Source organism: Bufo bufo, chromosome 2 (assembly GCF_905171765.1).
Source record: "Bufo bufo chromosome 2, aBufBuf1.1, whole genome shotgun sequence".
In the NCBI taxonomy this organism is placed as follows: domain Eukaryota; kingdom Metazoa; phylum Chordata; class Amphibia; order Anura; family Bufonidae; genus Bufo; species Bufo bufo.
This window is the reverse complement of record NC_053390.1, coordinates 349509698-349527721: the sequence shown is the minus strand read 5'-3', so window position 1 is coordinate 349527721 and position 18024 is coordinate 349509698. Positions and strand designations below refer to the sequence as shown.

General features: G+C 38.5%; 1 protein-coding gene across 1 annotated transcript in view; it reads right to left on the bottom strand.

Annotated features, from left to right (window-relative positions):
• Nucleotides 1-18024, bottom strand: part of TRPM3 (transient receptor potential cation channel subfamily M member 3) — a 550448-nt gene that overhangs the window by 253726 nt on the left and 278698 nt on the right. The window contains exons 4-7 of the mRNA XM_040419752.1: nt 17529-17733; nt 11321-11534; nt 6033-6157; nt 1563-1734 (exon numbers count right to left, since the gene is read on the bottom strand). Coding sequence (XP_040275686.1) covers nt 1563-1734; nt 6033-6157; nt 11321-11534; nt 17529-17733 — 716 coding nt within the window. The remainder of the gene's footprint in view (nt 1-1562; nt 1735-6032; nt 6158-11320; nt 11535-17528; nt 17734-18024) is intronic.

Here is an 18024-nt window from a genome sequence, read left to right as displayed (position 1 = left end):
AAAGAGAGTTACGCATAATGCTCGCCTTGTGTTCTTATTAAAATCCATATTTTACTGCACAAGCAGCTAGAAAAATCTCAAATTATACCTTATTTAATCTTTGGGCACAAATTAATAGAGAATGAATAGAATGAGGTCAGAGACAAATCACAGAGCTTATATTTGGGCCTTTCTGCAGAAGTGGGTTGTGTTCCATTTTGAATAATCAAAAGTATTCTTGTCATTATTGCCAGGTTCACATAATGTTGCTTTTAGCTGCTAGGCAGAAATCTCTGATGATATAGTACTATATGTCACTCATTAAGTGTTGAGGACATCTGTTATGTTCTGCTCATATCTGTGTCCTGGTTTCTCTTGTAACCTCTTCCTGATGCAGCCATGTTCATTTTTTGTCTTTCAAAAGTCCTAACTTTTTCCCCCAGTCACATGACTGTATGAAAGCTAGTTTTTTAAGTTGTACGTTATAATGGCACCATTTAATATTTCATCCGTTGTATTTGGATGCCACAAACAAATTGTTAATGGGGCAGTAGTGGAAAAAAAATTCCCTCTTTGAAGATCTGACATCTGTTATATATGTGCGGCGGATGTCAGGAAGGGGTAAAATGGAAGCCATGAAGCAGTGCCAGATGTGTCACACAATGGGCACCAGAAGTTCCTGTTGGACTCAATGACTTATTACGGGATATGCTAGGCTCCACCGAGGTATTTGTCAGTCTTCTGATACAGATGAGGTGCTCGTCTAACTTTGTTGCTTGCCATGGACATTTGGGGAAGTGGCTGGGAGCACTCCTGCCCATCTGCCATAATGAGTTATTAAAAATTTGTATGTACCCCAAAATGGTGTCAGAATATGGCCATGTAAGGAAAATCTTTTTTTTTCAAATGCCTTTTAAAAAAAGTAGTAATACATAATAAAAGCTGCATAAATTTGTCATAAGTCTGTCGGACTGCGGGAGTTCCACTTCTCAAAAGTGTTGAGAGAAGTGAAAGGTTGCTAATGATTGTGTAAATATGGTTATGCATCATAATTTGTGACTTTTTTTACTCCACTATGTGGTGTAAAACATTTGATACATGTCCCCCGTGTGTTCTGACACAAGGTTATTTACTGGCAGCACTATGTGGCACTATGTGCCATACTGAGTGGTCATTTACAAAAGTCCCCTTTTCCAAAGGTACCTCAACATTAGCAATGAAGGCAGGATCAGGGACTGAGGTCCATGCAACCATGTCTCTCTTTAAAGTATGGTAAAGGATAGGAGACACTAGATGGGAGGACACTGGGTCCTTGTGTCCTAAGGATGGAGTGTTTGCTGGTCTGAACCCCTTGGAGGGGAACAGCTTTTTTAAAATTGTTGCTAAAGGACGTCCTCAGTACATTCTTGAAAATGTAATTGGTATCTGTTTCTAACGAAGTTCCACATTGTCATATGATTTATTATAATTTACAAGTCTCTCCCAGGTAAGATTTGTCATCTAATATGAAGATCTAGTCTGTGGGAAAATATATATATTTCCCCATGAGATATTAGGTATAATATAGACTGAAAATTACTTACTTGTATTAATTTTCTGAAGGGAGATATGTTTTTCTAATTGTCGTCGTAACTTGACTTCTGCACCATACTTGCCAGTTGTCCCATTGTCAGCCAGAATAAAATGTGAGTGCATACTGTTTAATACCGTTAATTTACTCATGGGATTAGACATGGTCTGATATGGCCGAACCACCTAAAGGATTAAATGCAAAATAAAATATTAAAAATGATATGTTATTCTGTAGCTTTCAGAATCTATCTGTGTATGCCTCCTACCCAACAAGTGACCATTCTCAAATAACGCTGGAATGCCCATCAGACTGGTGAAAAATCTTTACTTTATGGTCATCTTAAAAATAAATAGTTCAGATAAATATGAACATAATACTATAAAATACAATAAATCTACAATTTCCAGTAATTGGCAGAAAAGCTAAAAGTAGTAAATAGTTTAGATTCCATCTAGTATGACATAAAACAACAGTCTCCAACCTGTGGCTCTTCAGTTTTTGCAAAACTACAACTCTCATCCACATGTACAGTAGTTTTGTAAAAGCTGTAAAGCTACAGTTCGGAGGTCACTGACATACAATATTCTACTACAGGATCTTCTAAAAATATCCCAAATAGTAAGAGAAACAAGAGTCAAGAAATGCAGGTTCTCATCAGAATGTTTCAGTCTATGTGGCTCAGGACATTGATTTCTCTTTCTCTGAGCTATATTGGTATATCCGTGCTTACCTCTCCTCTTGATTCAACATACTGTATCCCAAGATGTGTGACTCAAGATGATCAGCTTTTAAAAAAATACATGGTTTAGTGCTACTGTGCCATGAGATGTCTATCCTATATGTGTGGCTACCCAGTGGTTGTGTTGCGTACTGCAGCCTGTCAAGAGTTTTGCTATCATGTCACAATACTATATTGAATTGGTTTACAGAAAAATTGTCCCTAACCAAATTTGAGCAATGGTAAATGTGGACAAATCTGTGTGCCTAATGATAAGATATTAGGGAACTGCAGTTAAAGCAACCCCATAAAATTGTGGACAAGGTGCATCTACTCCACATAGTTAAAAGATGAGCTTTTTATAATGGTCGCAGTCCACTTCAAACTTAAAAATCCCATTTCATTTGTGTACACTTTTCTACAAAATCTAGACTATCACTAAAATAAGCACTGTGTTATTGTAGTGCTTTAGAGAAAAGCCCATGTAGCAACACCAGTCGACAAATGACTACTCAGAAACTGCCTCCTTAGTTGTTCCTCCCCAACAATGGGGGGGGGGTCACCTTATCAGTAGGTTTCAGAAGCACTGGATCCCTTATGACATCAGTCCATGTTGTTACAGGACAATTTCAGAAAATATATTACATTTCAGATTAATTTTCATTCGTACATACTGTGCATGTATTTTGCATTGCACCAGGGGATGAATAACTGTTGTGCAAGTGTACGTTCTATCTAATTATTTCTCTAGTTTTTTCTGTACTGTACAGATTATAACATACAATATTATTTTCAAAAGGCCTATTTTCTTTTCCGAACGTATACACAAAATAATAATTAGTATTATGTACGGCACAATAAACCATGGTTAGGGTACTTTCACACTTGCATTAAAGTTTTCTGGTATTGAGTTCCGTCCTGGAGGCTCAATACCGGAAAAAAAAATGATCATTTTTATCCTAACGCATTCTGAATGGAGAGCAATCCATTCAGTATGCATCAGGATGTCTTCAGTTCAGTCACTGTACGGTTTTTGGACGGAGAAAATACTCCGTCCAAAATTCCAGAACACTTGCATTATTTTCCATTGAAATGCATTAATGCCGGATCCGGTTTCCCGGTCTGCACATGCACAGACCTTTAAAAATGCAAAAAATAAAAATAAAATACTGAATCCATTTTTTCCGGATGACACCGGAGAGACGGATCTGGTGTTTTAATGCATTTGTTAGACGGATCCGCACAAATGCTACAAATGCTATCCGTTTGCACACGGATTTCCAGATCCGGCAGGCAGTTCCAGGGACGGAACTGCCTGCCGGATATTCACAACGCAAGTGTGAAAGTACCCTTAGAACAGCATGAACTTTCCCAGAAGGATTATTTAATGACATCTGTGTTCTGTTACTAAATCATATTTATATTATTTATGTCAAGTCAGAAATACTGTAGATGATGGTTATCTTTAATGCTTCAGTTTAGTTAGCTATTTAGACATTAACATTCTGCCTGACGGTTTGGAAAATGGCAGTCCAGATCCATCATAGGATGGACGCCAATGCCACCTGACAGACCTCATTAACTATAATGGACTTCGTCTGGTGTCTAATATGGTGTCTGTTATTTTGCTGGACAAAATAGCACCACATGTTACTCTAATTTGTCCAGTGTTTTTGACAGAATCTGTAACAGAGGCTCCTAATGGAAATGCTGACACAGATGTGAACGTAGCCTAAACTGTACACCTGCCCATTGCATTGTATAATTTATTTATATACAGTTGCAAGAAAAAGTATGTGAACCCTTTGGAATGATATGGATTTCTGCACAAATTGGTCATAAAATGTGAACTGATCTTCATCTAAGTCACAACAATAGACCATCACAATCTGCTTAAACTAATAACACACAAAGAATTAAATGTTACCATGTTTTTATTGAACACACCATGTAAACATTCACAGTGCAGGTGGAAAAAGTATGTGAACCCTTGGATTTAATAACTGGTGGAACCTCCTTTGGCAGCAATAACTTCAACCAAACGTTTCCTGTAGTTGCAGATCAGATGTGCACAACGGTCAGGAGTACTTCTTGACCATTCCTCTTTACAGAACTGTTTCAGTTCAGCAATATTCTTGGGATGTCTGGTGTGAATCACTTTCTTGAGGTCATGCAACAGAATCTCAATCGGGTTGAGGTCAGGACTCTGACAGGGCCACTCCAGAAGGTGTATTTTATTCTGTTTAAGCCATTCTGTTGTTGATTTACTACTATGCTTTGGGTCGTTGTCCTGTTGCAACACCCATCTTCTGTTGAGCTTCAGCTGATGGACAGATGACCTTAAGTTCTCCTGCAAAATGTCTTGATAAACTTGCAAATTCATTTTTCCTTTGATGATAGCAATCCGTCCAGGCCCTGAAGCAGAAAAGCGGCCCCAAACCATGATGCCCCTACCACCATACTTGACAGTTGGGAAGAGGTTTTGATGTTGGTGTGCTGTGCCTCTTTTTCTCCACACATAGTGTTGTGTGTTTCTTCAAAACAACTCAACTTTGGTTTCATCTGTCCACAGAATATTTTGCCAGTACTGCTGTGGAACATCCAGGTGCTCTTGTGAAAACTGTAAACGTGCAGCAATGTTTTTTTTGGAAAGCAGTGGCTTCCTCTGTGGTATCCTCCCATGAAATCCATTCTTGTTTAGTGTTTTACGTATCATAGATTCGCTAACAGGGATGTTAGCATATGCCAGAGAATTTTGTAAGTCTTTAGCTGACACTCTAGGATTCTTCTTCACCTCATTGAGCAGTCTGCGCTGTGCTCTTGCAGTCATCTTTACAGGACGGCCACTCCTAGGGAGAGTAGCAGCAGTGCTGAACTTTCTCCATTTATAGACAATTTGTCTTACCATGGACTGATGAACAGCAAGGCTTTTGGAGATACTTTTATAACCCTTTCCAGCTTTATGCAAGTCAATAATTCTTAATCATAGGTCTTCTGAGAGCTCTTTTGTGCAAGGCATCATTCACATCAGGCAATGCTTCTTGTGAAAAGCAAACCCAGAACTGGTGTGTGGTTTTTATAGGCAGGGCAGCTGTAACTAACACCTCCAATCTCATCTCATTGATTGGACTCCAGTTGGCTGACACCTCACTCCAATTAGCTCTTGGAGTTGTCATTAGTCTAGGGGTTCACATACTTTATCCACCTGCACTGTGAATGTTTATATGGTGTGTTCAATAAAAACATGGTAACATTTAATTCTTTGTGTGTTATTAGTTTAAGCAGACTGTGATTGTCTATTGTTGTGACTTAGATGAAGATCAGATCATATTTTATGACCAATTTGTGCAGAAATCTATATCATTCCAAAGGGTTCACATACTTTTTCTTGCAACTGTAGCTCCAACACATGCCTTGGAGCTGTATTGTCATTACTCACATCATTCCCTGTCTACATGTGGGCTCACATTCCAATTTATCAGTGTATCTTTGGAGTGTAGGAGGAAACAGGGATGCCCAGAGGAAACCCACACAAATACAAGGAGAACATATAAACTCCATGTAGATGTTCTCTCGAACCCAAGTCCCCAGCACTTCAAGATAACATTCCTTTAATAAATCCATATTAGCTGTTATTGGTAATCCACACCCATTGAAATAACTATTGCCAACACATAGGCATTAATACTGAGAAGGACTTTTGGGCTAGCAGACATTGAGCCTCCATCTTTACATTGAGCAACCTATGTACCGTCTACTTACATCTTTGCCAATAAGGTCCTCTTGGTTTTCTACTATTCCCCAGGGGGCAATACCAATTGTGCAGATCTTGCCTCTTGATTTGGATGCATGGTCTTTCAAAGCATCACCTACATGGCGAATGACACCTAGAAAGTTGTAGTACACATGAAACATAATGAATGCAAGAATGTGTGGATAGAGAAACAGATAGTTATACAATTTCATTTGAAAGTGAGAAGCTTAAAGGGGTGCCATTAAACCACCTTATCCAACGTATCCCACGTATCCCCTATCCATGAGAAAGGTGCTCTATGGGGCTGTAGTAGAGAGTTTAATGCAGTGGTGGACACGCAGCCCCACAAAGCTTAATGGAGTGGTGGACACTATAAAAAAATGGGGAGCCGCTATATAAAAATGGGGAGCATGTGTCCCAGTTCAAGTGATTAGTGGGGGTCCAACCACTGTGGATAGGGGAAAATTTGTCTTAAGAAGACAAGCCCTTTAAAGTGGTTGTCTGCTCTGGACAATCCCTTTTTGTTAGGAGTCTCCAGATGATAAGCTGATTACAGGGTGCATACTGCTAGGCCCCCCATATAATTAGTTGGGAAAACCAACTGCAAGTTTCCCTGCAGTGCCACCATAGAGGAAATAAAGCATTACATAGTGCTTGTTAAAGGAACATGTTCATCAAAACCTATTTTTAATCAATATGTAAACAATCAATGTAATTTTTTAATTTTATTTACAAAAACAGGTGAATATATTTTTGCCATGTTTTCTACTTCCTGTCTTGTCTCTTTAACTTCCTCTTTATTTGGACTTTTAACCTGGCTTACAGCCCCACGTAACTATTTCAGTAAGGTATCATCAGAGAGTGCCCCTCCTGTAGTGACTCAACTAGAGCATCACACATAACACTGATAAGTGCAGTGCTCTTCTGTGGACATCTCTGTCTAAGCTTATCAAGAGGACAATATAGCTGTCATACTGCATCTACCACTATCATGAAGATTACACTGCGGATCACCAGCAGTAAACTGACAATGTGCTGTATTATCTATGTGAATAGGAGGTCTTGACTGCTACAGAAGGAGACTATTTTTACTTAATTTCCAATGGTATATTACCGCCAAAATGGAAAACAGTCAAAAATTCTTGAATTTTTTTTTCTATGAATAATGAATTTTTAAAAACATCCCTTTCTGATAGAATTATCACTTTAAAATGAATTTGCTGTTTGTGTTGTGCACAGTTGGACTGGCTCCTTCCTTCCTGTTAGGGTATGATCACACAGCGCGGGTGCAGATGTAGTACAGAGTACCGGGCAGCTGTATGAGCCACAGAGGGCTTCAATTAACTGTTAATGGCCGTGAAGCACCTGCAAAACGCTGCTGCAATTAACACTGCAGACTAAATAGTGCTGTCCTAATTAGTTAATTCGAACCCGCTGAGGCTCGTACGCAACGCAACTATGTCACCATCGCACCATGTGGTTGTATCCTAACTGCTCTCCAGTCCAGCTATTGAAAGACGTTACAATGCAGGACTCCATTCTATTTAGGCCTCATGCACACGGGCGTTGCCCTCCTGTGGCCGTATTGCATGGTGTTTCTGTCCGTCCCTCCGCACCACAAAAAAATAGAACATGTTCTATTTTTTTACAGTGCGGACGGATCACGGACCCATTCAAGTTGAATGGGTCTCGATTCGTCCCGGCCGCCGCACGGATGTTGCCCGTGCATTGGGGACAGCAAATTGCGGAACGGCAGCACAACGGGTGTGTGCATGAGGCCTAAGGGCTTGTACAAACGAACCTATTTTTTTTCCGCATCCGATCCACATTTATTGCAGGTCGGATGCGGACCCATTCACTTTAATGGTGCTGCAAAATATGCGGTGCTGTCTGCACCCGTATGTCCGTTCTGCTGTACACGCAAAAAAAAGAAAAACATGTCCTAGTCTTGTTTGTTTTACGGACATGGATATGATTATTCTATAGAGGGCAGGATGTTCCGTTCTGCAAAAGTCATGTACATGAGTCATAATTTAAATGTCCTTAATATGGTATTTGAAGGTGTTTTAGCATGTGTGTTCACATGTGTGTAGTGTGCATACATATGTGTTAGTGAGCATGCACATGTGTATGCACGTTTGTAATAACTGCATGTATTTAGTGAGCGTATAGGAGTCTAAGTAGTCATAGGCTTATAAACACATGTATGTATTGAATGTTTGGGCTTATATACACAGTAACTACATATAATCGTGTATACTTGTGCTGTATGTAGCAAGTGTGTGTGTATATAGGCACTAAATGTATGTTTATTCAACATTTGGACACTTTATGTTGTATTATTTCTGCTCTATATGGCTCAGTTTCTATGTTCCATGGATTTCTGCACTCTGAAAAGCACTATGGGGAGATTTATGAAGCTAGTGCAAAGTAGAACTGACTTAGTTGTCCATAGAAACTAATTAGATTCCATCTTTTATTTTCCAAAGTTGCTATAAAAAATGAAAGGTGGAATCTGATTGGTTGCTATGGACAACTAAACTAGTTCTAGTTTACACCAGTTTGATAAATCTCCCCCTATGTTTAGCTTATTAGCTTTAGGTAAAAATGCAGTAGTAGGCATGATTCTCAGTGGTGTTTTTCTTCAGATTGTCGTAAAATAGAAAAACCATAGTCTTTTAAAATCTGTACTTATCTCCGTGAAGCTGGAAAATATCCCTGAGCAAAAAAGCATATCTTGCGATTAGGAATAACAGTGCAGACTACTACTCCCTTGATAATGTCTGTGTCTCCTTCTCTGTTGTACACCTACGTTTTCATATTAGTAAGAGAAGAAAATAGCTCAAATAGATTTCAGCTGAGGCTACATGACATTTATGAATCTGACACTGCAGGCTGAATTTCAGGAAAACATCAGCAAAAATATTCTAAAATAGAATTACTGGTCTTAAGGTCCCATAAAATAGTGTCCTTCCCATATACATGGTCTAGTCTTGACTGCTAAAAATATACAGTATTGTGAAACATAATGTGCTACTTCTAGATGTCCTCTTAAGTAACAAATTTATTTCATGCATTTTTTCTATCTATCTATCTATCTAGCTCATATCAATCATCTATTAGTGTTGAGCGAGCATGCTCGGCCGAACACCAGTTCTGCTTGAGCATCGCTATGCTCGGCACATCTCGTAGTTCGGCCGAACACCACATGTGCTCGAGCTCGATGCTCGAGTCAGTGTATTTAAATGTAAAAGTTTCTGCTAGGATTTGAACTCACAACCCCTTGTACATTAGAGGCAATGACGTTATCCACTCAGCTATACTGTATCAGAAAAAGACTTATTGTATATTTCTGTGCAGGTTAACATCTAGCTGTATAGTGTAGTGGTAAACCTCCTTGCCTCTAATGTACTAGCTTGGGAGTTTGAATCCCAGCAGAAACATTTCAGAAATAGAATTTATATATATATTTTTTTTTTGTAATTGTAAAAAATGTATGGCACAAAATAAATGTGTAACTACTAAAATATATAAATATGTAAATATCTATTTAGATAAAATCATACTTCTGATATATATGAAGGCATAATATGTGGGAAACTACTACTGATGTTTTTAACCATAATATATTTACATATATTTTAATATATTCTAAATATATAATAATACAGTATATGTAAATATATTATGGCTAAAAACGCATATATATAAAAGATATTCTGACATGTTTCTGCCAGGATTTTGAACTCCCAAACTTCACCATTAGAGGCAAAGACCTTATCCTCTCAGCTATAAAGCTGAATGCTAAACTGCATTAGAAAACCTTATAGTAGTTTCTGATTTAGTGAGTATTCCTATTCAGCAGAAGACTTATTTTATATTTCTGTGCTGGTTAACATGTAGCTGTATAGTGTAGTGGTTAACTTCCTAGCCTCTATTGGACAAGCTTGGGAGTTTGAATCCTGGCAGAAACATTTCAGATTTTTTTTTTTATATATTAGTTTTTAGCCATAATATATTTACATATATTATTATATATTTAGAATATATAATATATTATAATATATGTAAATATATTATGGCTAAAAACATCAGTAGTAGTTTCCCACATATAATACATTCATATATATCAGAAGTATGATTTTATCTAAATATATATATATATATATACTTACACGTTTATTTTGTGCCATAAATTTTTTACAATTACAAAAAAAAAATAATATATATATATATATATATATATATAAATTTAAACTCTATTTCTGAAATGCTTTTGCCAGGATTTGAACTCCTAAGCTTGTACATTAGAGGAACATATATAGCTACATGTCAACCTGCACAGAAATATAAAATAAGTCTTCTGCTGAAAAGGGTTACTCACTAAATCAGCAACTACTATGAGGTTTTTCTGAAACACTCCAGCATTCAGCTTTATAGCTGAGTGGATAAGGTCCTTGCCTCTAATGTACAACTTTGATAGTTCAAATCCTGGCAGGAACTTTTAAGAAATTACATTTAAATACACTGGGTGTCCACAAGCACTGACTCCATATATGGATATAGCTATATATGGAGTCAGAGCAGGGACTCCTAAGCCGAACTAGAGTCCCGACACCCTCCCTTCTTCAGAGCAGGGGGTGCCCATTGACTTCCATTGTGCTCGGGTTTGAGCATCGCAAAGTGTTCTAATCGATCACACGAGCACTTTGGTGCTTACTCAACACTACTATCTATCTATCTATCTAAAAATAGCAAAACAATCAGCACTCTCAAAATTAAAAAATAAGTATTCACCCATGTAGGACGCAACGTTTTGGCTCCACACTGGAGCCTTTCTCAAGCTTGAGAAAGGCTCCAGTGTGGAGCCGAAACGTTGCGTCCTGCAAGGGTGAATAAACTTTACTTTTTGAGAGTGCTGCCTGTTTTGCTATTTTTTGTATTTCTGGTTGATTTTCTTGTCCCTTTGGGCTTGTACTTATTCACATTTTGTTGTCTTGTGCTGCCATTTTTTGCTTTATATCTATCTATCTATCTAATATATATCTATCTCTCATATATCTGCCTCATATCTATCTATCTATCTATCTATCTATCTATCTATCTACAGTATTTATCTATCTATCTATCTACAGTATCTATGTACAGTATCTATGTACAGTATCTATCTACAGTATCTATCTATCTCATATCTATCTATCTATCCATCCACCTCATATCTATCTATCTATCTATCTATCTATCTATCTATCTATCTATTTATCGATCATCTATCTATTCTCACAAATGCAGTTACCAGTATTGACTCCTCCAGTGAATATCCACGCTCCTGTTGTCATGGCAGCTTTAATGAGGCCTTTCCCAAAGACTTGTTTCAGTTTTGGTTGGAGTTCAAAATTTTGGAGGCCTCCATGGACTGATATGAGAAGCTTTGGCAGTTCTAGCTGCCACTCCTTTGTCATAAGGTGCAGCAGTAAGTCAGGCTTGGTGTCAAAGGAAACACGTACATACTGCAAACAGACAAAAAAGAAGATGTAGACATATTTTAATGGTTCATGTGCAGTTTCAGAATTCTGTTTGTTGTAATTGAGAAATTGAATCTGTAAATTTCCCGAATATAATGTTTGTAAGCGGAATCATCCTTTAATTGTATGTCAGCTGTAGGGAATTTCTAATTCCACAGAAATTTCCACAGAAGTTGCTGTTTTTGGCAGTCTATATTGTGACTCTAAACTGCAGGTATCACACATGTTGTTAGAACTGGCTGCTTTCCTACCTGTTTCTGCAATACATTTATATAATATAGGCTAAACAGCCACATGAATTCTAATCAGATCTGGAGGTAACTCCCCAAATCACTGCAGTTAATCATTGATCAGATTTTCTTCCAAAGCATTGTATCAGGAAATGAGTATTTATTCAATGTGGCTTCAGTGGTGGGGCTTCCAGGATCTTAATATTGATGGCCTATCATCATGATTCTGTAGCTAAGAATCCATAACATACATCTGAATGGGGTTGTTGTGGTAGCAAGCAATTCAAGCATTTCTACAACTAAACAAATATATCCTTAATGGGGTTGTCTCATTTCAGCAAATAGCATTTATTATGTAGAGGAAGTTAATACAAGGCATTTATTAATGTATTGTGATGTCCATATTGCTTCCTTTGCTGGCTGACTTCATTTTTCCATCACATTATACACTACTAGTTTCCATGGTTACAACCACCCAGCAATCTAGCAGGGATTGAGGGGTTGTCTCACTTCAGCAAGTGGCATTTATCATGTAGAGAAAGTTAAAGGGGTTATCGAAGACTATTAAATGCTCCCCATGTGCCTGGGCCTCTCACACTAAATATACTTACCTGGCTCCCAGCTCCCTGCGCTGCTCCTTGTCCCCGTACCGCCGCTGCTGCTTCCCCCCGTGCGCGGATGAAAACATCCGGTGTTGGGGGGGAGCAGCCAAAGGCAGGCGGGGATGGAGACGAGCCTCCCTAGCATTGCTGTTGACGTTAGGGAGGCTCATCCCCGTCACCGCCTGCCATTGGCTGCTCCCCCTGACACCGGACGTTTTCATCCGCTCATGGGGAGAAGCACCAGTGGTGGTGCGGGGACCAGGAGTGGCACAGGGAGCCAGGTAAGTATATTCAGTGTGAGGGGCCCAGGCATATGGGGAGCATTTAATAGTCTTGGATAACCCCTTTAACTTTCTCTACATGATAAATGCCACTTGCTGAAGTGAGACAACCCCTTTTAATATTATTAGAAAACGATATAACTTTTCATTATATCAGGGGTGCACAAAGTTTTCTGGTCGGGGGCCACACTGCCAGACTCAACCAAAAATAACATTTAAAGGGGTGTTAACAACTGAAATACTGTATTTTTGGCATATTGAATACACAGTACCGTATTTTTTCGCCCTATAAGACGCACCGGCCTATAAGACGCACCTACATTTTAGAGGAAGACATACAGACAATAAAAAATAAAAAATAAATTCATTTGACCTAAGGTCAAACCAGCAATCAGACCCCCAATATTAATCAGACCTCAGCTGACAGCCCCAATCAGACCCCCCAATGCTAATAAGACCCTAATAAAACCTCAGATCAGACCCCCAATAAGATCTCAGCTCAGACCCCAAGGTGTACGACCCCCAATCAGACCTCAGATAAGAGCCCCAATATAAATGAGACCCCCATTCAGACCTCAGATCATTCCCCAGCCTCTCACCAGCCCCCAGCCTCTCATCAGCCCCCTAGCCTCTCATCAGCCCCCTAGCCTTTCATCAGCCCCCTAGCCTCTTATCAGCCCCCTAGCCTCTTATCAGCCTCTCATCAGCCCCCAGCCTCTCATCAGCCCCCAGCCTCTTATCAGCCCCAGCTTCTCATCATCCCTCATACCTTGTACACAGGAGCAGGCAGAGGTAGAGCAGGCATGTGTGGCAGGAAAGCCTGCTCCGCCCCTCACCTGCCTCTCCCGTACTCCTGCCGTTGTCACTGAAATCTACCGGCAGGTCCCTGTCAAGCAGCCCGAGACAAGGCCGGCTGGTCTCTACCAGCGTACACCAGCTGCCCTACACCCTGCAAGCTGTGGCCGGTCCCCATCAGCAAGCCCGCTCTGCGGGCACTGTGCTCTCTTTCTTCAGGTAACAGAGCAGCCTGCGATGTACCGCATATAATCAACACGGTTTTCCCCCCATTTTAGTGCGTCTTATGGGGCAAAAAATACGGTAAATACCATTAATGTCTAGTTACACTTCCAGAACTTCCAACTAATGGGAGAAATACATGAAAAATACGTGTGAGCAGCCACAAGACATAGATATACATGTCTGTAACCAGATGGTTGGCTGCCACAAGAATATCAAGGGCTGCATGTGGCCCCTAGGCCGTAGGTTGTGCAGCTCTGCATTATACAAAGCATAGAATGTAGTTTCTGAAACCAGAATACTCCTTTAACAATGATCACAAAATGATTGTACTTTATGGAATATTTTTACCTGTTATTTATCCAATTCAGAGTTTGTTGCTTGGAAGAATTTTAATGATACTAAACTACCACTGCTATAATGAGCCATATTGTTTATACACAATAAAAAAGTTAGTACTTCTCCGTTTGCCTTTAAATGTGATGTCCTGAACTGGAAAAAAAATAATTTTTTAACCACTTCCAGACCGGGCCATTTACAGCCTTCCTGACCAGGCCTAATTTTGCAAATCTGACATGTGTCACTTTATGTGGTAATAACTTTGGAACGCTTTTACTTATCCAAGCCATTCAGAGATTGTTTTCCTGTGACACATTGTACTTCATGTTTTTATTTAAAAAAAATCTAAAAGTTAACAAAAATTAGAAATAATTCACAGTTTTCTAAATTTGAATCTCTCTGCTTTTAAAACAGAAAGTGATACCTCATAAAATAGTTATTACTTAACATTCCCCATATGTCTACTTTATGTTGGCATCATTTTGTAAATGTCATTTTATTTTTTTAAGACATTAGAGGGCTTAGAATTTTAAAAACAATTCTTAAAATTTTCAAGAAAATTTCCAAAACCCAATTTTTAAGGACCAGTTCAGGTCTGAAATCACTTTGTGGGGCTTACACAATGGAAACCCCCATAAATTACCCCATTGTAGAAACAACACCCCTCAAGTTACTCAAAACTGATTTTACAAACTTTGTTAACCCTTTAGGTGTTCCACAAGAATTAAAGGAAAATGGAGAAGACATTTCTAATTTTAACTTTTTTGGCAGATTTTCCATTTTAATAATTTTTTTTCTTTAACACATCGAGGGTTAACAGCCAAACAAAACTTTATATTTATTACCCTAATTCTGCAGTTTACATAAACACCCCACATGTGGTCATAAACTGATGTAAAGGCACTCGACAGGGCTCAGAAGAAAAGGAGCGCCATATAGTTTTTGGAAGGCAGATTTTGCTGAACTGGTTTTTAGATGCCATGTCCCATTTAAGGCCCCCCTTATGCACCCTTACAGTAGAAACTCCCAAAAATTGACCCCATTTTGGAAACTAGGGGATAATGTGCCAGTTTTATTGGTACTATTTTGGGGTACATATGATTTCTAATTGCTATATATTACGTTTTTTGCAAGGCAATGTAACCAAAAAATGGCTGTTTTGGCACTATTTTATTTTTTATTTTTTACAACATTCATCTGACAGGGTAGATCACGTGCTATTTTAATAGAGCAGGTTGTTATGGACGCAATTATATCAAATATATCTACTTTCTTTGTTTGTTTCAATTTTACATAAGAAAGCATTTTTTTTTTTTTTAAAACGTATGTTTTGTGTCTCCATTTTCTGAATGCCATTTATTTTATTATTTTTTGCCAATCGTCTTGTTCAGGGGTTAGTTTTTTGCAGGAAGAGTTGATGTTTTTATTGGTACAATTTTTGGGTACATTGATTTGGGCACATGATTTTTTGATCATTATTACACTTTATGGGGCAAGGTGACCAAACAATTGGTTGTTTTAGCACAGTTTTTATTTATTTATTTTTACAGCGTTCACCTAAAGGGTTAAGTCATGTGACATTTTTATAGAGCAGATCGTTACGGACGTACCTAATATGTATACTTTTTCTTATTTATTTAAGTTTTACACAAAAATAGCATTTTTGAAACAAAAAAAATTATGTTTTATTGTCTCCGTAGTCTGAGAGCCATAGCTTTTTTATTTTTTGACCGATTGTCTCAGTTAGGATCTCTTTTTTTGTGGGATGAGGTGATGGTTTGATTGGTACTATTTCTGGGGGCATATGCCTTTTTGATCGCTTGGTGTTGCACTTTATGTGATGTTAGGTGACAAAAAATGGCTGAGCGCTGTGTATACAGCGATCTAGAAGGCAAGGACACCTGGGAACTGTCCCTGCCTTCCCACTGGGTTGCCCTGCTGTCACTGACAGCGGGCCCCCCACTCGGCAGCTGCACGATTAGCGTGCAGCTGCCATCTCTGAATGGATGTTTTAGAACGTCCATTTAGAGATAAACATCCACCCAAGGGACGTTTATATCCTATGGGCGATCGGGAAGTGGTTAAACATCGCCACTTTTGTCCATGGGTTGTGTTTGGTTTTGCAGTTCAAGTCAATTCACATGAATAAGGGTTAGCTGCAATAGAATATACAACCTATGGATCAGAGTAGGGCTCTTTCTAGAAACAAATTATTTTTTTAATTCGGGACAACTCTTTTAAACATCAAAAAGAAAATGTAACCTAAGCTATAGCAGATGAAGAATTACAGCAGCTGAATACAAATGAGGTAATTTACCGAACTGGTGTAAAGTAGAAGTGGCTTAGTTGCCCATAGCAACCAATCAGATTCCACCTTTCATTTTGGACAGCTCCTTTGGAAAATGAAAGGTGAAATCTGATTGGTTGCTATGGGCAAGCCAGTTCTACTTTACACCAGTTTGATAAATTACCCCATAAGTCTTCTCATTTATTAGTTGTGCACTGAATCATCATGTTACCGTTTACAGCTCCATGATCCATATGCTAACTAACCTTTTTATAGCAACTATCTTAAATGTGTCATATGTGGAAGTCCATCTCACCTGTGTGTATACTGCAGAAGCACAGAATAGCTGAAGACTCAGAATGAATGCATAAATAGCAAAAGATTCCAGCTTCCATTAAAACAATATCGACTTTATTCTTTCCAGTAGATGCATGACAACAACACAGACACACAAGTGACGCGTTTCAGGCTGTCAGTTATGCGTCAGTGTTCTTGTTATGGATCTACTGGAAAGAGTAAAGTTGATATTGTTTTTATGGAAGCTGGAATCTTTCCTATTTATCTAAAATATGTATACACATATCTGGTCCGTTTATACATTTTACAGATACTCTACTTTGTCTATAAAAAGTTTTAATGAAGCTCCACCTTTTACTGACAAGGGCTATATTCTCTGGAAATATAAACTGTATTTTTTGTGATCTTTTTCACTGTCATCACTGTAGTTTGCTTTTTTCTACTGCGTAGTCATTACTTAAAAACATTTAATTGCTGCTGTTGTCCATAGCTGTATCAAAAGAAGGTTACAAGGCCACCTCCTCTTCAAAACTTTCAAGTGCACTTGGACCACTAGGTCTTAATAAAAAAATAAAATTATATGGCAATTTTATGATTTATTTTTTATTTTTTTCTATCAGTCTTTCCCTGAATTGATTTCCTTAATTCACTTTTATATTCCAAGTATTGTGTGATTTGATTTTCCATTATGCTTTGAGGAACCATACTCAGCACAGCAGCCTAACACTAACATCCCCTCGTATATGTACATCATAATGCGTGAAGGGGTTAAAGAAGAACTATGAATGTGTGAAAAGAATAGTAAAAGAACCCAAGATTTGCTGATACATAACCTACAGCAATCATCCACTGTAGGTACCATAGTGTTAATAAAACTACCTCATAGTGCTTTAGTTATTAGATAAACTCAGTATAAAAATAAATACCATGGCCTTGTTGGAGTGTCCCCCTCCCTGGAATTCAATTGTCCCAAAGGCATCAGTGGGGCTGAGCTGAGTATGCTTTCCAATCGACCACTTTTCTGACTGAACATCATTACGATTCAGTCTGCCTTCATTCTTCTCATTTTGAATGATGGATATACTTGGAGTTAACCCAACGTGCTGGCCTATGAGACGCCCACAACAACACCTACAGCATAAAAGAAACAAAATGGACATTGTTTTAGCATTGCAACACATTATCTGGGCCCTCAGGGCAGGGTTTGCGCTGTGTTAAGCTTTCCATGGGACAAGCTGCATTTCATTTTTATGTGTGCTTGCTGGGATTAAACTCCACATAACCTTTACATGCTGTAAAAATGTTTGTACTTTTTATGATGACGCAACCCCAAAACAAAGAGCAAATCATCACGGGACTCCAAATAATAGATGTCTTTAGAAGCCTTCTACTGAGGTTATTCATATTTCTTTGGCTTGGGTC